Source organism: Neomonachus schauinslandi, chromosome 12 (assembly GCF_002201575.2).
Source record: "Neomonachus schauinslandi chromosome 12, ASM220157v2, whole genome shotgun sequence".
In the NCBI taxonomy this organism is placed as follows: Eukaryota; Metazoa; Chordata; class Mammalia; order Carnivora; family Phocidae; genus Neomonachus; species Neomonachus schauinslandi.
The window spans coordinates 30599545-30625632 of record NC_058414.1 but is presented as its reverse complement, the minus strand read 5'-3'; the positions used below and the strand labels follow the sequence as shown (position 1 = coordinate 30625632).

The 26088-nt window shown below is 38.5% G+C and overlaps 1 protein-coding gene across 1 annotated transcript in view; it reads right to left on the bottom strand.

Annotated features, from left to right (window-relative positions):
- CROT (carnitine O-octanoyltransferase) overlaps positions 1 to 26088 on the bottom strand; it is a 53213-nt gene that overhangs the window by 21459 nt on the left and 5666 nt on the right. The window contains 6 exon segments of the mRNA XM_044920268.1: positions 1237 to 1362; positions 2565 to 2658; positions 15531 to 15669; positions 22491 to 22615; positions 22785 to 22966; positions 24501 to 24625. Coding sequence (XP_044776203.1) covers positions 1237 to 1362; positions 2565 to 2658; positions 15531 to 15669; positions 22491 to 22615; positions 22785 to 22966; positions 24501 to 24625 — 791 coding nt within the window.

Below are 26088 nucleotides of genomic sequence, written 5' to 3'. Positions count from 1 at the left end.
AATTATACTCAAGAGATAATACTAATTCCAGCCCTGTCTTTAAATATTTCTCAAAATCTCAAGAAATCCTACCAGAAAACAGAAAGCTGGTTCAATAGTCATGGGGGTTTAGAGAACTTACAAAGGAAAAGACAAAGCTTTTGCAACTTGAATAGTCTAAGAAGCTGTGGTAAGTTTAGTCATTAGAGTCTACTTATGAAGAAAATATTTTAATAATATTTAATAATATTTTACTTTGGTTTAATAATATTTTAATATTAAATATTATTAAAATATCTTAAGAATTCATATCCCACTAAGCCTGTTTCTCACACACTCAATTTAGTATATCACAGTAAACATTCATTATAAAAGAAAGGACAAAAGAGAATACAAATATTAGAATCTACCACAGATACTATAAGTAATTACTATTTTGTGAAACTTCTGTTACATGTGTATATGTATGTAGTGGGCTGCAATCTAAACACAAGTCTAACTAGATTCTAGCAGTGAAAGTTCAAACAAAACTACATTAGAATATATTCTTCCTCAAGAAGTTTGGTAACTCTCCTACTAAAAAAATACAGCTAAGGTTATATAAAGGAAAGTTATTTCTACCTACAAGATTTTTCAATCCTGTATTATTTCTTTCATTTAATATTGATGAATGAATTATGAAATAAGTGTTTTCAAAAGACTAAGCGACTTCTACAAATATGACTACTACCTTTTATTATTTCCCTTCTACAAATATGACTACTACCTTTTGTAGTAAGGGTGGGTGGGGGAGGGGAAACAAAGTAAGGCCACATTTACTCTTAAACTCACTAAAGTCTGTTTGTCAATAAAACTAAACGCTAAAATAAATAACTTATAAGAGTGCTATAATTCTTAGGACCGACCCCATCAACCAAGGTGTCAAGACACACTGGTGTGGGTTACAGGAAGGTTCTCATGCCACCTTTGGCATGGTAAGTTCATTTAGCCCAGTGTCCTATGCAAATTTTCTGTACATGCAAACAACAGTCATACTACTTTAAACAATGTTCAAGATATATCTAAATTACCTAAATAATGATGCCAGAATTTACAAAGATTATTTATGTATAAGCTTCAATTTGGTACATATATATGACAGCTATGAAAAAATTTTAAGAGACTGCATGTAACAAATAATCTTCTCATCTTCTGTATACAGAAGAGTCTTCCAGAATAATTTGTGAGGAGAAACAGCAGAGCAAGATAGTTACGTACCTGAGAATAATCTTCTGGTGTTACATGTGGACTGCTATCCTCTATGGTATATACCAGTAAACTGCTCTGAATTTTTTCTAATATAGTCAAGTTCTCTGGATCAAGACTAATCAAATATTCTCGTGCCTAATGGGCAAAGAGTTAATGATTAAATGTTACAAATTAAGTATATCTAGAAAATCTCAAAATAGTTCATTAGGGAAAAGGTTCATTAAGGAAAGTGTAAACTGCTATCTGGAAGTAGAGCATTCCTAAGTCAAAATGGTATAAAGCAAAGAAGCAATTACTATTAATTTATATGGAAAAATGTTTGAACATTCCCGGGCCCAAAAAATAACCTCTCTCAGAGGCTTTACTGATAACATAGGACACATTTTGGTAGAGGATGTACAAATAAAGTGAGATACAGCACAGATGTTCATAGGCACAGATGTTCAAAGCTTGATGCTGAGATACTGAGGGTAGCTCCTGGGGAAGGAGCTTGGTGCTGCCACCCTTGCTGCTCACGGAGCATGCAGTAAAAAAAAAGATGCTGAAACACTATTTTTGCTTTTTGCCTTTTTTCATAAAAGCAAAAATCCTCTTTGGGTTTCTTTCAATGAGCAAAAACAAGTACTAATGTAGGTCCTTTGTGAAAAGTGAAGTGGCATAACACAAACTTACAAAACGTGGTAGATACCTTTAAAGTTAATAATGTTGTATTACATATTTGAAAATTGTTAATAGAATACATCTTTTTTAAAAAGATTTACTTATTTATTTATTTGAGGGAGAGTGAGCGAGAGAGAGAGCACGAGCCAGGGGAGGGACAGAGGGAGAGGTGGAAGCAGACTCCCCACTGCTCTGAGCAGGGAGCCCCACGTGGCGCTCAATCCCAGAACCCTGGGATCATGACCTGAGCCACCCAGGTGCCCCTAAAATACATCTTAAAAGTTCTCATCACAAGAAAAAAATCTGTAATCATATGAAATGATGGATGTTAACCAGATTTATTGTAATCATTCTGTAATATATATATATACATACACAAATATCTAATCATTATGCTGTACACCCGAAACTAATATAATTTTATGTCAAGTATACCTCAATTAAAAAAACAAAGAGGGGCACTTGGGTGGCTCAGTTGGTTGAGTGTCCAACCCTTGATTTCGGCTCACGTCATGATCTCAGGGTCGTGGGATTGATCCCCGTATCGGGCTCTGTGCGGAGTCGGCTTGAGATGCTCTCTCTCCCTCTCCTGCCCCTACACCTACTCATGCCCCCTTTCTCTCTCTAAAAAATAGATAAAATCTTAAAACAACGACAACAAAAGAAAACCATATAACCTTAGCCCATTGAGTTCGCTCCTCACTAGTCAATGCTGCTATCCCAGGTCCATCAGGTTCACTATGGCACTTCTTGTGAATGTATGTCAACTGCCTTAGGGAAGATTAAAAAAAGAGTATTTAAAAGAGCATAGGCAGGATTACTAGCTACTTTTAGCCTTTAATAGGTCATAATATTTATCAGTACTTATATGTTTTATATTACCCAAAGAAAGGTATAATGATCTCAACAGCAATGGATTTATTTCCCACACCACATCTTTTTTTTTAAAAAATGAGTATATGGCCTATTAACACAAAAGTATATTAGACAATAATTTAAGTAAATAAATTGGCTGTTTGGCTAGTATTATTTATACTTTCAAAATGTACTTCTACTTCTGGTGTCCAAGTAAAAATACCCCTTACAATAAATACCCCTTACAATAGAGAGCTTGAAAAATATTCTGGTAAATAATATTATAAATATTATGTATATCTTATCTAACTAAAAACTATGTGCCTATATATTTAACAAAGGAATTACACTATATCTGATTAATATTTGTGTGTAACCCCAAAAACAGAAGTACTGTGTAGTCAGTTTTAAATGTTTTCACATTTGCTGTTGTTACTTATAATCGTTATATTTTAAAGACTCCATTTGATAAAGACAAAGCATTTTCTCCCAAAGTACTCTATTCTCCCAGTCTGATGAGTTTCATGTATCTTTAAACAGATGACAGGTAAATAACAGGGTTCTTCAACAAAGACATACATTTTCATCAGACAAAAATCCACAGGTTTCACAAAGACAACAAAAGCACAGACAACATTAAGTAAAAATAGACAAATGAGATGACATCAAACCAAAAGCTTCTACCCAGTTAACAACAAAATTAAAAGGCAACCTACAAATTATGAGAAAGTATTCACAAGCCATTTATCTGATAAGAATATCTAAAATATTTAAGGAACCCCTACAACTCAATAGCAAAAAAACACAAATAATCTGATTAAGAAATAGGCAAAGGAACTAAACAGACATTTCTTCAAAGAAGACATAAAAATGGCCAGCAAATACATGAAAAAGTACTCAATATGACTAATCATCAGGGAAATGTAAATCAAAACCACAATGATATATCACCTCACAGCTATCTGGATGATTATTACCAGAAAGATAAGAAATAAGTGCTGGTGAGGCTGTAGAGAAAAGAACTCCTCTGAGCACTGTTGAGGGGAGTGTAAACTGATGCAGCCACTATAGAAAACAGTATGGAGGTTCCTCAAGAAATTAAACATAGAATTACTTTATGATCCTGCAATCCTAATTCTGGATATATATCCAAAGGAATTGAAATCAGGACCTTGAAGAGACATCTGCACTCCCCATCTGCTGTTCACCGCAGCATTATTCACAATAGCCAAGAGGTGGAAGCAACTTAACTATCTGTTGACAGATGAATGGGTAAACAAAGTGTACTAAAGATACACACACACACACACACACACACACACACACACACACTGGAATACTATTCACCCTTAAAAAAGAAGGAAATCTTCACAGCTATTCGGATGGTTATTATCAGAAAGAGAACGGGAAATTAGGAAAGAGTTAACTTTGTGGTGATACATGAATAGAGACATAAAGCATGAGAAAGAATGCTTGCTTATTCAAAAGGTGGCCAAGGCAGAAAGGGCATTCCAAATAGAAAGCATGAGGACATGCAAAGATTACAGATAATCTAGTGTGCTTTAAGAATTGCTAACACAGAGGACTTTCCAAGATGGTGGAGGAGTAGGAGACCTTAGTTTGGTCTGGTTCCTGGAATTCAGCTAGATAGCTATCAAATCATTCCATACACCTGTGAACTTGACTGGAGCTCTAAGAAAAGAATTGCTGCAATTCTACAAATAGAAAAGCGACCACTTTCTGTGAGGCAGGAGGTGTGAAGAATTGAATCTAAGGAGATATATAGGAAGATAAACCATGGGAGGAGGAAGACTCCATCAGCCGGCACAAGAAAGTGATACAGCAGCAGAGCACAAAATCAGAACTTTTAGAAGTCTGCTCTGGTGAGGGCACCCAGGTGGCGAAGCAAGGTGGAATCCTAGGTGGGACAGTGTGGTCTCAGGATCCCCGGGGTCACAGGAAGACCGGGGGTGCCTGAGTGCAGCAGAGTTTCCAGGTATCGGAGCAGGGAAGCTGGCTATAATCAGCTAGCCCAGGAGTGGGCTTTCAGCTCAGGGTTGCCATAAACCATGAATCATGGCATGAAAAAGTGCCACATCATTTGGCATCAGGGAAATACAAATCAAAACTACAATGAGATACCACCTCACATCAGTCAGAATGGCTAAAATTAACAAGTTAGGAAATAAGAGATGTTGGCGGGGATGCGGAGAAAGGGGAACCCTCCTACACTGTTGGTGGGAATGCAAGCTGGTGCAGCCACTCTAAAAAATAGTATGGAGGTTCCTCAAAAAGTTGAAAACAGGGCGCCTGGGTGGCTCAGTTGGTTAAGTGACTGCCTTCAGCTCAGGTCATGATCCCAGGGTCCTGGGATCGAGTCCCTCATCGGGCTCCCTGCTCTGCGGGGAGCCTGCTTCTCCCTCTCCCACTCCCCCTGCTTGTGTTCCCTCTCTCGCTGTGTCTCTCTCTGTCAAATAAATAAATAAAATCTTTAAAAAAAAAAAAAAAAGTTGAAAACAGAGCTACCCTATGACCCAGCAATTGCACTACCAGGGATTTACCCCAAAGATACAAATGTAGTGATCCAAAGGGGCACCTGCACCCCCGTGTTTATAGCAGCAATGTCCACAATAGGAAAACTATGGAAAGAGTCCAGATGTCCATCAACAGATGAATGGATAAAGAAGATATGGAATATATATACAATGGAATATTACTCAGCCATCTAAAAAAAATGAAACCTTGCCATTTGCAACAACGTGGATTGAACTAGAGAGTATATGCTAAATGAAATAAGTCAATCAGAGAAAGACAATTATCATATGATCTCACTCATATGTGGAATTTAAGAAACAGAACAGGATCACAGGGGAAGAGAGAAAAATAAAACAAGATGAAATCAGAGAGGGAGACAAACCATAAAAGACTCTTAATCATAGGAAACAAACTGAGGGTTGCTAGAGGGGAGGTGGGAGGAGGGATGGAGTAACTGGGTGATGAGCATTAAGGAGGGCATGTGATGTAATGAGCACTGGGTGTTATATAAGACTGATGAATCACTGAACTCTACCTCTGAAACTAATAATACACTAAATGTTAATTAACTGAATTTAAATTTAAAAAATAAATAAAACTTTGTTCATACCCTCAAAAAATAAAAGTTTTAAGCTAAGGAAATCAGTTTTATAAATAAAATATTAGATAATGATAGAAATTATAAGGAAATTACATACATCTGAAATATTCCATTTTTTTCTCTAAATAGGTAATTATAACACCATATTGTATCTGTCTGCTGTAGCATTTTTTTGTTAAGATATTATTTATTTGTTAGAGAGAGAGTGCGAGAGAGCACAAGCAGGGGAAGTGGAAGGTGGAGAGAGGGAGAGGCAGGCTCCTCAAGGAGCAGGGAGCCCAAATGTGGGGCTCAATCCCAGGACCCTGGGATCACGACCCGAGCCGAAGGCAGAGGCTTAACCAAATGAGCCACCCAGGTGCCCCTGTCTGCTGTAGAATTTGTCAATCTTTTGACTTTTTCAAGAAAAATGAACAGTTTGCACAATGGGAGGCAAATGTCAGATCTCTTTTCTGTCACTGTCATATAAATTTTTATTTCTGTTAAGTTATATGAATGAATAACACATAAAACATTAAATGAGATATTGTTTAAATTGTTTTGACTTTAAGCAGCTGAAGTAACATTATGTTACTGCCTCCTGTAAAAAAAAAAAAAGAAAAGAAATGCTAACACAGAAATGTGATAGGAGTATAAGATGCACGAGAAAGAAGAGGAGGACACAAGGCTGAAAAGACAGGCAAAGGTCAAAGTAGACCACTGCTAAGAAACTGGGACTTTATTCTAGACCACAAAGAACCATTCAAGAATTTTAACCAAAGGTGAGATAACCATCAAATTTATATTTTAAAGCCATAGACTGATAATCATAGACTATGTATTTAAATACATACTAGGTATAAAAAAATACATTCTTTTTTTTACAAATCTTTATGTGCATATAAATTCATTACAACAGATATGGAAGGATAGAATATACCAAACTAGTAAGAGTGATTAATTCTGGGGCAAGAAATGGAAATTGTATTATTTGCAATGTTTTCCTTTTTCTCCAAGTAGAATATATTCATATACATCTAGTAAAAGTAAAAATTAATTAAAACTAGAAATAAAATAAGGGCACCTGGGTGGCTCAGTCAGTTAAGCGTCTGCCTTCAACTCAGGTCATGATCCCAGGGTCTCGGCATCAAGCCCCGCATCAGGCTCCCTGCTCAGAGGGGAGCGTGCTTATCCCTCTGCCCCTCCCCCTGCTCATGCTTTCTCTCTTGCTCGCTTGCTCTCAGATAAATAAAATCTTTTAAAAAATAAAATAATAAGGGGACTAGGAAAGATGGCAGAGGAGTAGGGGACCCTATTTCAACTGGTCCCCAGAAATGAGCTGGATATCTACCAGACCACTCTGAGCACCCACGAAACCAGCCTGAGATGTAAGAAGATCTGGATCTCTACAAACAGAACATCACAGGTGGTTGGTTTTGAGGTATGAAGCAGGGAGCCGTGATTCCGCAGGCAGATATCGGAGGATAAACGGCAGCGGGAGGGTGCCTGGCCATGGGGATACTACACCGCCGGTGAGCCACAGCCTCACTCGCTGGGGACGGGCACAGACTCGCAGACCGGTAGCAGCGGGGAAAGGACTTTAGGGCAGCCCCCGTGGCGGAAACCCGGAGTGGCGGGGTCGCGCAGGCGAACTGCAGCCCCCGGGATGGAAACCCGGAGCGGCGGGGTTGCACAAGGGAACTGGGAGCGGCTGGCGGTTTTAGAAGCACAAAGGGCAGAGATGTGGTCCATCTGACCTGGAGGCAGGACTGGGAGCACTGCGGAGGGGCGCACAACCCAGGACACTGCAGTTTATAGCAGCACGGACAGAAACGGAGACAGTGTGGCCTGGAGAGCTCACTGAAGAACAGACTGCGATCTCTCTGCTCTGAGGCAGAGGGTTGTAAATGGTCTCTTCTGCTCTGACTCGTGGAAGAGACGCAGAAAGCCACCAGGGAAAGCCGTCAGAGAACAAAAGCCCCAAAAACTGATTCCCGCTGCGCCCATCCCCCGCCACAGGGGTGCAGGGCAACTCCGCCCAGACAGGGTTGCCTAAGTAATAGCGCAGCAGGCCCCTCCCCCAGAAGACAGGCTGGGAAAACAAGAGGCCAGCTAAGGTCCCAAGAAAACAGGTGCATCTTGCTTGGGTTCTGGTCAATAATTTGGACTCTATACATTCCCTCAAACACCCATCAACAGAATGACTAGGAGGAGGAGCCCCCAAAATAGAAAAGACTCAGTGATTATGACTTATGCTGCAGATTTACAAAGGGATGCAGATATAACCAAGATGTCGGAGATGGAATTCAGGCTAGCAATTGTGAAGACAATGGCTAGAATGGAGAAATCAATTAATGGCAACATAGAGTCTCTAAGGGCAGAAATAAAAGGTGAATTGGCAGACCTTAAAAATGTTATCAATGAGATCCAATCCAATCTAGATAATCTAACAGCTAGGGTAACTGAGGCAGAAGAGAGAATAAGCGACCTGGAAGACAATATAATAGATAAAAAGGGAAAAGAGGAGGCCAGGGAAAAACAACTCAGAATCCATGAAAATAGAATCAGAGAAATAAGTGACACCATGAAGCGTTCCAATGTCAGAATAATTGGAATCCCGGAGGGAGTGGAGAGGGAGAGAGGACTAGAAGATGTATTTGAACAAATCGTAGCTGAGAACTTCCCTAATCTGGGGATTGAAACAAACATTCGCGTCCTAGAGGCAGAGAGGACCCCTCCCAAGATCAAGGAAAACAGGCCAACACCCCAACCTGTAATAGTAAAACTTGCAAATCTTAGAACTAAGGAAACCATCTTAAGGGCAATTAGGGGGAACTGATTCCTTACATACAGAGGGAGGAACATCAGAATAACGTCAGACCTATCCACAGAGACCTGGCAAGCCAGAAAGGCCTGGCAAGACATATTCAGGGTACTAAACGAGAAGAACATGCAGCCAAGAATACTTTATCTGGCAAGGCTGTCATTTAGAATGGATGGAGAGATGCAGAGCTTCCACGACTGGCAGAAACTGAAAGAATATGTGACCACTAAGCCGGCCCTGCAAGAAATATTAAGCGGGGTTCTATAAAAGGAGAAAGACCCCAAGAGTGATATACAACAGAAATTTACAGGGACAATTTATAAAAACAACGTCTTCACAGGCAACATGATGACAATTAATTCATATCTTTCAATAATCACTCTCAACATGAATGGCCTAAAAGCCCCCATAAAACGGCACAGGGTTGCAGATTGGATAAAAAGACAGGACCCATCCATATGCTGTCTACAAGAGACTCCTTTTGAACCTAAAGATACATCCAGACTGAAAGTGAAGGGATGGAGATCCATCTTCCATGCCAGCGGACCTCAAAAGAAAGCTGGGGCAGCAATTCTTATATCAGACAAATTAGATTTTAAACTAAAGTCTGTAATTAGAGACACAGAAGGACACTATATCATTCTTAAAGGGTCTATCCAACAAGAAGATCTAACAATTATAAATATCTATGCTCCCAACATGGGAGGAGCCATCTACATAAGCCAACTGTTAACCAAAATAAAGAGTCATATTAATAACAATACGTTAATTGTAGGAGACCTCAATACTCCACTCTCAGCAATGGACAGATCATCTAAGCAGAAAATCAACAAGGAAACAAGAGCTTTGAATGATACACTGGATCAGATGGACCTCATAGATATTTACAGAACATTCCACCCTAAAACAACAGAATACTCATTCTTCTCGAGCGCACATGGAACTTTCGCCAGAATAGACCACATCCTGGGTCACAAATCACGTCTCAACTGATACCAAAAGACTGAGATTATTCCCTGCCTATTCTCAGACCATAATGCTTTAAAACTGGAACTCAATCACAAGAAAAAATTGGCAGAAATTCAAACCCTTGGAAGCTAAAGACCACTCTGCTCAAGAATGTTTGGGTCAACCAGGAAATCAAAGAAGAACTTAAACAATTCATGGAAACCAGTGAGAAGGAAAACACATCAGTCCAAAACCTATGGGATACTGCAAAGGCGGTCCTAAGGGGGAAATACATAGCCATCCAAGCCTCACTCAAAAAAATAGAAAAATCCCGACAGGCTCCAGGAATTAGGGTGAGTCATCTCTGGGAGGTCACTCTACTTACCATACTAGAGAAGACAGAAACCGACAGAATCGAGTCTTGGCTGTAAGGATAATGCAAGAGGGGCCTGAGAACGAGGAGAGGTGGCTTCAAGACAGTGATTGATGTTTGGAACAGATAACATAGGCCCCTGGCCAGGAGTTAAGAGACTTCCATGCAGCCCTGAAGATAAAGATTTTATTTTCAAGATGAAGCTCTAGCAGGAACACCAGAGATGGAGCACTTGAAGAGTCCTTCACTCAGGCACTGCTACTCTACAATTCTGCAGGTTTTGCCCTCGGTTTCAGTATTCCAAGCATCACATCAACTCATGACAAAGGTGGCAGCCTTAGAGTGGACAGTCACAGACTATGTTAGTCAAGTTTGCTATTTCTTTGGCAATACAGACACTAAAAACTAAGCAGAACTGTTCCAGACATGGTGTCAAAGCTCTAGGTCCAGCTCTCGGCACTCCTCCCGGCAATACCTTCTTGTGTGAGAGACTTCGTTCTCAGGACCATAGCAAGACAGCCAACTGCGGCCACTGCAAGCATCACAGCCGAATACGACAAAACCAGAGAAGGAGAAAAATCTCTCTTCTGTATCTTCTTCAGGAGGCCTCTGACTGCTGGAACTCGAGAAGGTACTGCTCGGCCTGCTTGGTTGCTTCCTCAGCATGAGGTACAGGTCTGTGATTCAACAGTCTTGCACAATTCACAGCACTCACCATAACACATACCCTCCCCAGTGTCTATCGCCCAGTCACCCCATCCCTCCCACCCCCCACCACTCCAGCAACCCTCAGTTTGTTTCCTGAGATTAAGAATCCCTCATATCAGTGAGATCATATGATACATGTCTTTCTCTGATTGACTTATTTCGCTCAGCATAATACCCTCCAGTTCCATCCAAACTTCCAAACTCATCTTATGAGACCACCATTACCTTGATCCCAAAACCAGACAAAGACCCCATCAAAAAGGAGAATTACAGACCAATATCCTTGATGAACATGGATGCAAAAATTCTCACCAAAATACTAGCCAATAGGATCCAACAGTACATTAAAAGGATTATTCACCACGACCAAGTGGGATTTATTCCTGGGCTGCAAGGTTGGTTCAACAACCGCAAATCAATCAGTGTGATACAATACATTAATAAAAGAAAGAACAAGAACCATATGATCCTCTCAATAGATGCAGAATAAGCATTTGACAAAGTACAGCATCCTTTCTTGATCAAAACTCTACAGAGTATAGGGATAGAGGGTACATACCTCAATATCATAAAAGCCATCTATGAAAAACCCACAGCAAATATCATTCTCAATGGGGAAAAACTGAGAGCTTTCCCCCTAAGGTCAGGGACACAGCAGGGATGTCCAATATCACTACTGCTATTCAACATAGTACTAGAAGTCCTAGCCACAGCAATCAGACAACAAAAAGAAATAAAAGGCATCCAAATCGGCAAAGAAGAAGTCAAATTCTCACTCTTTGCAGATCATATGATACCTTATGTGGAAAACCCAAAAGACTCCACCTCAAAACTGCTAGAACTCATACAGGAATTCAGTAAAGTGCCAGGATATAAAATCAATGCACAGAAAGCAGTGGCATTCCTATACACCAACAACAAGACAGAAGAAAGAGAAATTAAGAAGTCGATCCCATTTCCAATTGCACCCAAAATCATAAGATACCTAGGAATAAATCTAACCAAAGAGGCAAAGAATCTGTACTCAGAAAACTATAAAATACTCATGAAAGAAATTGAGGAAGACACAAAGAAATGGAAAAACGTTCCATGCTCATGGATTGGAAGAACAAATATTGTGAAGATGTCAATGCTACCTAGAGCAATCTACACATTCAATGCAATCCCCATCAAAATACCATCCACTTTTTTCAAAGAAATGGAACAAATAATCCTAAAATTTGTATGGAACCAGAAAAGACCCCGCATAGCCAGAGGAATGTTGAAAAAGCAAAGCAAAGCTGGCGGCATCACAATTCCAGCCTTCAAAATAGAAGGTCTTTTGATGAGAAAAACAATGTGCGTTACTTTAGTAAGAATCTAGTGCTTTGTCCAACTGAAAAAAATGTCAGTGTTTTAAAAATTGTCAGATTATCACAGCAGTCATACGTAATATTTCACCTTCTGGCAGCACATAAAATTTTGTTACAATAAAATAAAAATACCTAATAAAAAAAAAATAGAAAAATCCCGAATTCACCAACTAACTCTACACCTTAAAGAACTAGAGAAAAAGCAACAAACGATGCCTAAGCCACGCATTAGAAGAGAAAATATTAAAATTAAAGCAGAGATCAATGAATTAGAAACCAGAAACATAGTAGATCAGATCAATGAAACTAGAAGTTGGTTCTTTGAAAGAATTAATAAGATCGATAAACCACTGGCCAGACTTATCCAAAAGAAAAGAGAAAGGACCCAAATTAATAAAATTATGAATGAAAGGGGAGAGATCACGACTAACACCAAGGAAATAGAAACAATTATTAGAAATTATTATCAACAACTATTCGCCAATAAACTGAGCAATCTGGATGAAATGGAGGCCTTCCTGGAAACCTATAAGCTACCAAGACTGAAACAGGAAGAAACTGACAACCTGAATAGGCCAATAACCAGTAACGAGACTGAAGCAGTGATCAAAATCCTCTCAAAAAACAAGAGTCCAGGGCCTGATGGATTCCCTGGGGAATTCTACCAAACATTCAAAGTAGAAATAATACCTATTCTACTGAAGCTGTTTCAAAAAATAGAAACAGAAGGAAAACTTCTAAACTCATTCTATGAGGCCAGCATTACCTTAATCCCCAAACCAGGCAAAGACCCCATCAAAAAGGAGAATTTCAGACCGATATCCCTGATGAATACGGATTCCAAAATCCTCAACAAAATCCTAGCTAATAGGATCCAAAATACATTAAAAGGATCATCCACCACAACCAAGTGGGATTTATCCCAGGGATGCAAGGATGGTTCAACATTCGCAAATCAATCAATGTGATAGAACACATTAAGAGGAGGGGGAAGAACCATATGGTCCTCTCAATTGATGCAGAAAAAGCATTTGACAAAATACAACATCCTTTCCTGATTAAAACTCTTCAGAGTATAGGGATAGAGGGAACACTCCTCAAGCTCATAAAATCCATCTATGAAAAACCCACAGTGAATATCATCCTCAATGGGGAAAAGCTGAGAGCCTTTCCCTTAAGATCAGGAACACGTCATGATGCCCACTCTCGCCACTATTGTTCAACACAGTACTAGAAGGCCTAGCAACAGCAATCAGACAACAAAAAGATATAAAAGGTATTCAAATTGGCAAAGAAGAAGTCAAACTCTCTCTTTTCGCAGACAACATGATACTTTATGTGGAAAACCCAAAAGACTCTACCCCCAAATTACTAGGACTCATACAGCAATTCAGTAATGTGGCAGGATACAAAATCAATGCACAGAAATCAGCTGCTTTCTTATACACTAACAACGCAACTGTAGAAAGAGAAATTAGAGAAACGATTCCATTTACAATAGCACCAAAAACCATAAGATACCTCAGAATAAACCTAACCAAAGAGGTAAAGGATCTGTACTCTAGGAACTACAGAACACTCATGAAAGAAATTGAAGAAGACACAAAAAGATGGAAAAATATTCCATGCTCATGGATCGGAAGAATAAACATTGTTAAAATGTCTATGCTACCCAGAGCAATCTATATCTTCAACGCCATCCTGATCAAAATTCCAATGATATTTTTCAAAGTGCTGGAACAAAGAATCCTAAAATTTGTATGGAATCAGAAAAGACCCCGAATCGCCAAGGAGATGTTGAAAAAGAAAAACAAAGCTGGGGGCATCACGTTGCCCGATTTCAAGCTATATTACAAAGCTGTGATCACCAAGACAGCATGGTACTGGCACAAAAACAGACATACAGACCAATGGAACAGAATAGAGAACCCAGATATGGACCCTCAACTCTATGGTCAAATAATCTTTGACAAAGCAGAAAAAAACATGCAATGGAAAAAAGACAGTCTCTTCAATAAATGGTGCTGGGAAAATTGGACAGCTATATAGAGAAGAATGAAACTCAACCATTCCTAACACCATACAAAAAGATAAACTCAAAGTGGATGCAAGACCTCAATGTGAGACAGGAATCCATCAAAATCCTAGAGGAGAACATAGGCAGTAACCTCTTTGACATCAGCCACAGCAACTTCTTTCAAGATATATCTCCAAAGGCTAGTGAAGCAAAAGTAAAAATGAACTTTTGGGACTTCATCAAGATAAAAAGCTTCTGCACAGCAAAGGAAACAGTCAACAAAACAAAGAGGCAACCCACAGAATGGGAGAAGATATTTGCAAATGACACTACAGACAAAGCTCTGATTTCCAAGATCTATGAAGAACTTCTCAAACTCAACACCCAAAAAACAAGTAAGTCAAGAAATGGGCAGAAGACATGAACAGACACTTCTCCAAAGAAGACACACAAATGGCTAACAGACACATGAAAAAATGTTCATCATCATTAGCCATCAGGGAAATTCAAATCAAAATCACACTGAGATATTACCTTACAGCAGTTAGAATGGCAAAAAGTGACAAGGCAAGAAACAGCAAATGTTGGAGAGGTTGTGGAGAAAGGGGAACCCTCTTACACTGTTGGTGGGAATGCAAGTTGGTACAGCCACTTTGGAAAACAGTGTGGAGGTGCCTCAAAAAATTAAAAATAGAGCTACCCTACGACCCAGCAATTGCACTCCTGGGTATTTACCACAAAGACACAGAGGTAGTGAAAAGAAGGGCCATATGCACCCCATCATAGCAGCAATGTCCACAATAGCCAAACTGTGGAAAGAGCCCAGATGCCCTTCAACAGATGAATGGATAAAGATGTGGTCCATATATACAATGGAATATTAGTCAGCCATCAGAAAGGATGAATACCCAACTTTTACATCAACATGGATGGGACTAGAGGAGATTATGCTAAGTGAAGTAAGTCAAGCAGAGAAAGTCAATTATCATATGGTTTCACTTATATGTGGAACATAAGGAATAGCATGGAGGACACTAGGAGAAGGAAGGGAAAAATGAGGGGGGTGGAATTGGAGGGAGAGATGAACCATGAGAGACTATGGACTCTGAGAAACAAACAGGGTTTTAGAGGGGAGGGGAGTGGGGGGATTGGTTAGCCCGGTGATGGGTATGAAATAGGAGGGCACGTACTGCATGGAGCACTGGGTGTTATATGAAAACAATGGATCGTGGATCACCATATCAAAAACTAATGATGTATTGTATGGTGACTAACATAACATAATAAAATTTAAAAAAATAAATAAAAATAAAATAATAAAATGAAATGAAATAAAAATAGACTTCTTAAAAATCAGCATACATAAAATTCTTATTTTTTAGCTCATTCTCACCTTATGAAAAAGGAAATTCTGAACATTTTTTTTTTTAACTCAAGCAAAGGCTTAACACCTCAAGACTCAAGAAAGTAGTTTGAAAACCTGTAAATCTCTGGGGGGGGTGATCAAACATCCTTCATGTATTACATCAAAGACAAAAACTCGGCCTCGACAAAGCACTGCAATGTGAGTTGGAGAATGTCCTTCACTCTCTGGAAAAAGAAACAGAAACACAAACTCAATCTCTCAAAGTTAAACAAGAGTTAAACCGCATATTTACATCCAATAGAAGAAAACAATCCTTGCTCCAATACTTGACATATACTCATCAAATATATCCTATGAACAATAAGGTGATAGACTTTCAATTATGATATACACTCTTGAAAACTGTCCATGTGAAACATCCAAAATCCATGGAGTTTCAAGTATTTGTATATCTTGAGACTCCTATAAATCCCAAGCTACTGCAGGGCTTTCTTATTTATTCATGGATAGCAATGACAAGGGGAAAAGGATAGCAAGGAATCCTGGAGAAGAGCTTTTTGAATTACTAAGTTTCTCTTTGGGTTTATTTCAGTGTTGACTGTTCATGAGATAATTTAACTGCAGTAATATATAGCGATGGTTTCTAAATAAAATAGTTTTCATTTGAGGGGCACCTGGGTTGCTCAGTCGGTTAAGAGGCTGCCTTCGGCTCAGGTCATGATCCCAGGGTCCTGGGATGGAGCCCTGCATCGGGCTCCCTGCTCAGCGGAGAGCCTGCTTCTCCTTCTCCCTCTGCCTGCCACTCTGCCTACTTGTGCTCTCTATCTCTCTGTCAAATAAATAAAATCTTTTTAAAAAAAAAGTAGTTTTCAGTTGAGAAAGGGCACTGTTTGCCTGAGTGGCAAGGAGAATGAGTGGCAAGGAAATCTAGTTTTACTTAAGGCTCTAATGATACCTGGTAAGCCACTGGTAACTTATTCTATGATTCTTTGGGTATGCCTTAACTCCCCAAGAACTACTACTTTGCTGTAAATCTCAGACTATTCTGATTTAGCCTCATTTTTCAATTATTATTTTCTTTAACAAAGGGCTTCCTATATGATCCCTGCTCCTTCCCTCTAAGAAAAAAGAAAAAGAGAAGACATATACTACCAATGGAAGGAAATTTACTGGTTGATAGTACATACAAGGAACTGTGGTAAATGCTTTGCACACATTATCTCATAAAATCCATCAACTATGAGGAAACATCATCTCCTGACAGCACTTTTTTTCTCTAATATCCTATCTCCTCAAGTCCTAGGAGGTGAGGTATGTATTTTCCTTGTCTTTCATGGCTATTTCCAAAACATCTCTTCTCTTTCTCCTTCAAAAACCTCCGTATCTTTTTACATTTAATACTACTACTTTTTTTTTTTTTTTTTTTGCTGTCATTTACTGACCAGGTCTTAACAGGTCTGGGGACCAGAAGTCTGAAATGTGTCTTAGTAGGCTAAAATGAAAGTGTCAGCATGTCTGTGTCCCTTCTGGAGGCTCTAGGGCAGAATCAATTTCCTTCACTTTTCCAGCTTCTAGAGGCTACCGACAGTCTTGAACTCAGGACTCTCCTCTTCCATTCGAAAGCCATCGAGGGAGGTTCACGACTTTCCATCAATTTGCTGCCATTAATTTGGTTCTCTCTATGCCTCTCTCTTCACTTATAAGAACTCTCGTGATTACTTTGTACCCATATGAATAACTCAGAATAATCTTCCCATGTTTAGGTCAACTGATTAACAGCCTTAATTTCATCTGCAACCTTAACGGCCCTTTACCATGTAACCTAAAACATTCAATAGGTTCCAAGGATCAGAAAGCGAACATCTCTGGGGGGTGGGGAGGCATTATTTCGCCCAACAGATAGGCTAGTAAATTTAGTGATGGAAAGAATGCTTTACATTTGTTGAGAATAAGAGTTCATTAGCTGAGAACAAGCAAGGAGAAAGGCATGAAACTATCTCTGGAAGTGAGAGAATAACATAATACGGCAAGGTCATGCTGTGGATCCATTTGAGGTTTGAGAAAATTAAATGAGGTTTTCTGGTTTTCTCAGGCCAAGTAAAATTGCTAGGGTAGGTATCTTTAATATGTAGAGGCAAGACAGAAGGTGAAAATTAAACCATGATGAGGTGTGGGTAGAGTGATGAGGGAGCAAGTGGGCAAAGATTTGAATGTGTATGCGAAGGAGTGATTACAGTGAAGAAGCACAGAAAGAAGTACAGATTGGGGGTGGAGGAGGGAGGAATGGAACTGTGAAGAACTGTAGCAAAACTCAATTTAAGTCACAGTGTGGTCAAAGAAATAGCTAAGGTAGACTACTAAAGGAAGTGAGTTATGCAGAGAAGGTGGAGATCAGAATGAGATGCTTATAATTTCTATGTTAGAGGACATGGAGTTTTTTATAATAACAAGTTCTAGGGCATGACCACAGGAGTGTGTGGTTGCTTGAGAAGGAGTGGAGGTACAGATTACTAGAGGAAAAAAGTGAAGGAAAGGAGAGGTCATGGATCATCTACAACTGGAAGCTAAAGTCATCAAGAATGTGAATAGGGGGTGCGTGGTGGCCGCCTGGGTGACTCAGTCGGTTAAGCCTCTGCCTTAGGCTCAGATTGTGATCCCAGGGTCCTGGGATTGAGCCCTGCATCCGGCTCCCTGCTCAGCAGGGAGCCTGCTTCTCTCTCTCCCTCTGCTGCTCCCCCTGCTTGTGCTCGCTCACTCTCTCTCTCTGTCAAATAAATAAATAAAATCTTAAAAAAAAAGAATGTGAAGGAGGTAGTGATGAAAAGAAAGATAGTGAGACTGGTGATAAAGCAATGGGGGAATACTAAACTCTACCTCAGAAACTAATAATATAGTATATGTTAATTAAATTGAATTTAAATTTAAAAAAATTTTTTAAGAAGGAAAAAAAAGCCACTACAACAAAGAAAGCACTGGTGACAGAACCTGATAGCTTTCCTTTTTTTAAGAGCTCAAACTGTAAGGAAGAAAGGAAAGGGGCAAGGGCCACTGGAAATAAAAAGGATACCAACATCTCCTACATACCCTCTAGTACCACAGTATGAGAAAAAATATACCCACTTGAGATGGTTATAGGGAATGCAGTAAGCTCAAAGAATAGCCAGGTTCAGTAACAGTACCCTTCACAGGGAAACAGGAACTCTCAGAGAAAAGGTTGAGGATACAAAGGATTTTGCTGACCATGAGTTCCAGAAACTATAGCAGAAGAGTCTGGGAAACGGAGGGAGGGTGGGTCACAGTAGTGGGAAACTTGGATCAAATTAGGCTACACACAAATCCCTGAATCTAGATGATGAGAGAGGACCTGAGAGGTTGAACTGCAGGCAAAATGAGGTTAACAGGGTAAAAGGCAGGACTGAATTAGTCTTAATGGTCTCTAAGTGGGTAAGTAAAATAAAAATAGTTTTAAGTACTGCCTCCTTAATGACATTAGCCTCTTAGCCATAGCGGCTTACAGGCTGGCTTCACATGCATTAGCTCTTCAATTTTCTCCATATCGAAGATAGATACCATGGCCCAGCATTTTAATTTCTTCCTTGCAAAACCCTTGAATCCTTCACTCTCTCCCTCTACGCCTGCCTGATTGTTGCTGAAGAAAAAAACAACATATTGTCTAATCTAACTTTAAATTCATAAACACACCATTTCAAATGGGCACTCAACACTCATCAGCTACCCTGCATTCCGCTAGCACATCTGCTTCTCCCACTTTCCAAAATGACTAGTATTTATTTTTTTTTTAAGATTTTACTTATTTATTTATTTATTTTGAAAGAGAAAAAGAGAAAGCAAGCTGGGGGAAGGGTGGAGGGCGAGAGAGAAAATCTCAAGCAGACTCCATGCTGAGCGCGGAGCCCAACGTGGGGCTCCATCCCACAACCCTGATCATGACCTGATTCCGAAATCAAGAGTCAGATGCTTAATCAACGGAGCCACCCAGGCACCCTCCCAAAATGACTAGTATTTTAAACCTTCTTTCTCCTCTAATCTTCTACCCCAGCTAATGACCTCAGTTCTCATTTCACCAAGGAAAACACAAAGAATACACGGACCTCCTCATCTTCCCACAACAAAATTGGCCCATCGATTTGCATCTAGATGTACTTTCTGCATTCCTTCTCATCCTTGCTCCTGTCAAAGACCAGCCCTCCACCATTTCTACTCCTGACCCTCTCAGCTCTTATCTTTTCAATGACTTTGGCTGTTTATTCTTTTCCCTGAAAGATTATTTTTCTTTCTCTCCTATGTCACTCCTATGTTATAATATCACCCTTTTTCTAAAATTAAATGAAGTCCCTCCCACTGCACATCAAAACTTTTTCCGTAAGCATTATTTTCAAATGTTGTCACTAATTATTTGATTTGCTTTCACCTCCTCCAGTTGAGCTCCCTTCCCCAACTTCCACTGAGACTGCTCTTGTCAGGGCAGGCTCTGTCCACATCATGCCGATAAATACAATGGTCACTTTTAATTTTTATCTCATTTGGCTTCTGGAACATGTGACACAACACTTCCTTCTCTTGGCTTATGGGAGACCACTGCCCTTCCTTTCTTCCCACCTTGGTCTCTTTTGCTGTGTTCTCCTCTTCAGGAGGTATTCACCAAATACCCTATTTAATTGTGGTGAGATTCGGTACTGGTTCCCCTGGTAATCTTCATCTGTATGTGTTACAAAAGTAACTTTAGCTACTCTTATGCCTTTAAAAATGTTTTCTATGCCTCCTAATGGTGATTCTTAAATCTCTATATGCAGTACTGAAATCTCTCCTGAACTCCCAACTTTGTACCCAACTGCCTACCTGCATTTCCACTTCAGATGTCTAAAAGGCATCTTAAATTCAACACAGCCCAAGGGACCTCTTAATTTCCTCCCTAAATATTTCCTCCCAAAGTTTCCCACCTCATGAACCAACACAGCTATCTATCCCATTACTCAAGCCAAATATCTTGAAATCATCTGATTCTCCTTTTTCTCTCTCATCTCACAACCAATCTATGAATAATTCTACTAAATCCAAATCCAAAATATATCCAGAATCTAACAACTTTTTACCAGCTTCATGATATCACCCTAGTTACAAGTCATTATTATGGCTCTCTTGGACTACTGAAACAATTTTCTAACTGATATCCCTGCTTCTACCCTGGTATGTTCCTAAAAATCTTATTCCTCAAATGGCAGGTTGAATCATCTTTTTAAAACATAAATCTGATCATACCACTTTCTTTCTCAAAACTCATTATCTATTCACATTTTAAATAAAAGCCAAAAACCTTAGTTGGCTTACAAAGTACTATATGATCTAGCCTCTAGTCAACACTCCAAGAGTCCCCTCTGCCTCCTGCCTGCTCTGCTCCATCCATATTCCCCTTCAAACATGCCAAGTTTATTCATGCCTAGGGGATTCCCTCAACACACAAAACAACAAACTGAACTAAACGAAAACAAAAATAAAAAGCCAAAAAACTGCTGGATCATCGTATCATTCAGATCCTCAGAGAGGTTTTCCCTGAATACCTAATCTAAAATAGCCATCCAGTTACTCATGTTATTTGAATTCTCTATACAGTATTTATCAGTAACTCTGTTATTTTTTTGTTTACTTATTCCCTCAGCTTTGTCCCTATCTACACCTCTTCACCTGGTCTTAAGTACAAGAATATACTAACCATGACAGCTTAAAAGACTGCATTAAGAGACACATTATTAAATTAATGAATCTGCATTTTACATGCTGTACCAAAGGATTACCTTATCTAAGGACCTATGAAGTGATAAAGATTAAACTGAAAACCAGGTCTATTGATATTATATCCTAAATGATAGGCATATTTCTCTCTTTGCTACTGCTATTCTCCATTTTCTCCTGTTCATCTTTTGCATTCATATTTGGGCATTAAACTTTATGCCATAAATAATCAGGTCTTTCACTTGCAACATCAATATAAATGTGAGTGGGCTTGAGGACATTAAATATTTCAAGCATCTAATGAGGTTTACAAAGATGAGTTCTACATGAAAGTAAACTCAAACTCCCCACACTACAAGCAAAACTGGCTACAGAAATTTTACTTTTTTTTTTTTTTAAAGATTTTATTTATTTATTTGAGACAGAATGAGAGAGAGAGAGAGCTCATGAGAGGGGGGAGGGTCAGAGGGAGAAGCAGGTTCCCCGCCGAGCAGGGAGCCCGATGCGGGACTCGATCCCGGGACTCCAGGATCATGACCTGAGCCGAAGGCAGTCGCTTAACCGACTGAGCCACCCAGGCGCCCCCAGAAATTTTACTTTTAAATGAAGAAAAATATCTTTCCCTAATTACATTCCACAGTAACTATAAACTACATTATTAAATTTATAAAAAAGAAAAAGATCCTGAAATAACTGAAAACCAGCACTTACAAAAGAATTTTCCATTTTAAGATATGCTAGTACACCAAGCAGAATTTGCCATTAAGCTGACAGTAAAAACAGGAACTTTGATGAGTCATTCTCAACTCATATGCCTTCAAGAAGACTGACAGCAGACTCTCACCTCATATGGCTGGGCGTGAAAGGGAGGGCATACTCACAAAGAGAAATGGGTCATGATAAGCACAGACAAGCACACTCAAAAAGAGAATTCAAAGAAGAACAGGGCAAAGACAGACAAATCCAGATCCTATGCTCCAGATTACCTAATACTGATTAATAACGCTCTTTAGAACTTAAACTCTCAAATCACACAACGTAAGCATCAGGTTTTGTACAGAACGATTTAAGACCAGTTTATAAAATCCATTCCCATATATTATTTCTGACTAATCACAATGACTAAAAGGTTCACAGAAAGCCTCTGATTAGTCAAAATCCAGTAAAGAAATATTCAAAATAGTATGTTCCATAGTGTCATAAAAACCGTAGCAAAACTACCCAAATCCCAATGCCTTTACCAAAACAAACAAACAAACAAACAAAAAATACCACACCCATGTTTTCTACTTACCAGTCCTAAAATAACTCGTAATTGAATCTCTAGTAATTCCTGGAATCCTGCAGGTGGAAAACAGCATTCGGCATTGATTCATATCTAGAGGACTATTTCCAGATTTATCAACAGGTACTTTTTCTCTATTAAAACAAATGAAAAAAAAGTATTTTGATCAACAAGTCATTATAAAACTTATAAACCAAGTAGTCACAACTGTAGTATCCTCAACTAAGTAAATTAAGCTTCTCAACATTTTGCCACTTCAAACTTTGGGTAAATCTACTACTAAATTCACATAACTGTCCTTACTTTCTTAATAGCTGCCAGTAGTTCAAGTTATGCCAAAGACTTATACTTCCTCTTTCCAACTGAGTGCCTTCCTTTGGAGGCCAGTAGTGTTCAATATAAGGTGCAGGACCAGCAAAATTGACATTCAGTTGCGATGGTAAACGAACATCCAGATAGGCAAAATTCAGCCACCATTCTTCCAGCTAAAAGAAATTAAGAACATCAACCTAATGCTATTGAGAATACTTGAATGTGTAACAGCAAGAAAAAAAAAAAGCTGTATTTGTTCTTTTCTCTTTACTCTTTAACACTTAAAAACATGTTTTCTTACCCACATCCATCGTATACTAACAACGGATTTTATTATACATAAATTTTACCTTAGTAACTTTGTTCTGAAAGCAAAAAAAAATTAAGAAATAAAAACATGTTTTCTTGCTTTAAATCATCATAGATATTGAAAAATGCTATTATGATCATTTCTTTTTTTTTGGAACTACGGGATCTTAAATACTATTCAGCTTAACTACACTATCAAAAACAGGCAACAAGAAAGCACTGAAAAGGCACCTTTTCAGACGGATCATATTGGAGTCACGAATACCAAACTAAGTACTTAGGTGTGTTTTCTCAGAGCACCTTGGGTAAATAAATACAAAACAAATCCTCACTTAATTTTATCAACTATTAAGGCATTTGCAATTATCCTTTTCCAAGCAAAAACTGAAATACTAAATCAAAAATATAAAACCTTTTCAGTACACTTAAAACTAATTTAGATTTTTCAAAGCCAGAGCTTTACGTGTCCCTCTTTTACAACATGCAATTGAATTTCATGCATAAGTAAGCAGATCTCATCAGACTATCTGGAGTTATTTTTAAGAAACTGATGTTATAAACTATAATCAATTGTTCAGAAAAAGAAATAAGCAAAAGGATACAGACTTCTTTACCTTTACCCTGATTTAATTAAAATCGCTCAAGTCTCAAGATTGAGAAAAAGGGAATCTGGAAGTATAAAATTTTATTATTCCATCATAGGTATCAATAACTAATGGAAAGATCAGTTTCCTTTTTATTTCTAAAACTTAAAGATAGCTACTCCTGATTTGTAGATTAAGGCAATGTTTTTTAATTACAAAAACTTATCCTCTGGTTCATACTACAGAAGTAATTAAGATGAAGAAGTCAAAAATTCTGCAGGAAATTATTGAGTGCCTCAGTAATTATTATACCAACATCTCCCCTTCAATCTGTCTAACTGAAACACATAATACTCATAACCATTCTCCACTCCAATTTTGTAATGGCCCTTTCTCTCTCATATGATGTTTAAATATTTGTATGCCACCTACGTGGTAGGTCTATTTTTAGTGTCTGGAGTTTTTTCAGGCTGGGATTACCTGAACAAAATGTTTCTCACAAGCAAGGTCTACAGATCACCTCCATCAGAACCACATGGGACAGCTGTTAAAATAAGGGTTTCTGGGCCCCCATTCAGAATCACTGGTCCCAGGAAATCTGTATTTTGACAAGTTCCCCATATAAGAAAGGAGCTCACACACAACACTCAAAACTCCCTAGAGTTACACAATTCATTAAGTCTTTTAGATGACTATAACAATGACTGAAAGGACATTTACACTAATAATTTTAAAATAAAAGCTATTTACGTTTTTATTTTTCATTCTTTAGGCATCATCAATTTTCTAATCCTAAGTACAATAACATAAATACCCAATTTCTTTTTCCTTTTGCCCTTTCAAGTAATTTCTGGTGCAGTTTTCTTCCAATACCATCTTGAAATTTTTGGACAATTTCTTTAGTTCTTTTGTATTCTTCTTTATTTGCAAACGGCTTTACTATAAGGAAAAAATATGCGTTAAAATATTTCGACATCAAGTAACACAAATAATGTTTGTGTTACTCCACTATTACACAAATAATGAGACTCAATTATGTAAAACAATTATGTATGCATTAATTATCATAGCAGTTCAATAAATCAGAGTTTACAACATGAAAATGACTGAAAAGCAACATAGTAAAATGCTGTAAAAAAAATTAAACAGTGGATACTATGTAATCTGATAACTCTTAAAATCATTCTGGATGATGACAGTTAAAATGATAAAGACAGGACTATCCTCTAGCTATTGGTCCAACAGAGAAGTAAATCCTGTTTAGCAATGAATAAGAGAAATTAAAGCTTGTTTCCAACTAATGTTCAAGCAGAGCCTTGAACATCATGTATGTAAACGCAATACGTATGTAAATTTAAGTATAAAGCCTGCCAGAACCAGTAATGGTTTCCTTCCCCAAAAACAGGGGAGGGGACAGGGGTTTCTAGTCCATGAAAATGAACACCAACTGTTCTGAAAATTAAGCTACAAACAAAAGTCAATTAGTAATCAAAGGACATTAATATCTTCCTTCTGCTTTATTTTGTCTCTTCAAAGTACTATCTTAAAGTCAACTTAAATAGCTGTATTTAGAAAAAGGACAAATGAAATGAATAATAAAAATATAGCAAATAATCAGTAAAGTTTTTAAAAAAGAAACTAGAATTCCCAGATAAAAGTAAATGAGGAAAAAAAGGAAGAAATTTAAAAAATATCAGAGGACTTTCATTTAAACAAAGTGAACTAAATGCATACATTTATCTCTAATCCTTCTAGCAGCTCACTAAAATGACAGTAATTAAAAAGGCATAAATCTATAAGGACAAAGAATGTGAAAGGAGAGTGCAGCAGACCAGTTAAGCTAACATTTCACACATTAGAAAACAGATGAGAAAATGGTAACTGAATTTGTAGAATGGAGAAAGTTAATATCTAAAGCCTGGAGAGTAGAAGGTAAGAAGAGACAAGGTAGGGTTAAGTGCAAACCAAGAAGCAAGCCAATGCCTGCAGTAGAATCCCAGAAAGGTTAAAAAATTCAAGGCAAATGGACTTCCAAAGGGGGCAAAGAAAGACTGAAAACGGGTTGCTTAAAAGTGTTCAGAAGCAGCAAACAGTCCCATCCACACCCACACCTGTAGATCTTTCTCCACTCTGGGAAGCCAGGCAACTTCCTACCAACACCAGTAGAAATCTAGAGTTCTACTCTTAGGACAAATTGAACCAGAGAAGCAGTATAAATAGATCCTAACCCATACAGAAAAAAAGAGAGATTATAATCAAAGTGTACACCCAGAACAATAAGCCCTCCAGCCTCCTTCCCCTAGTTAGCTCCCAAAACACTAGGTATCAGGTTCACGCCTTCTAAACAAAAGAGGACTCTTCTCTGGGGAAACGGATCAGTCCAAGAGAAGTATGACTGATAT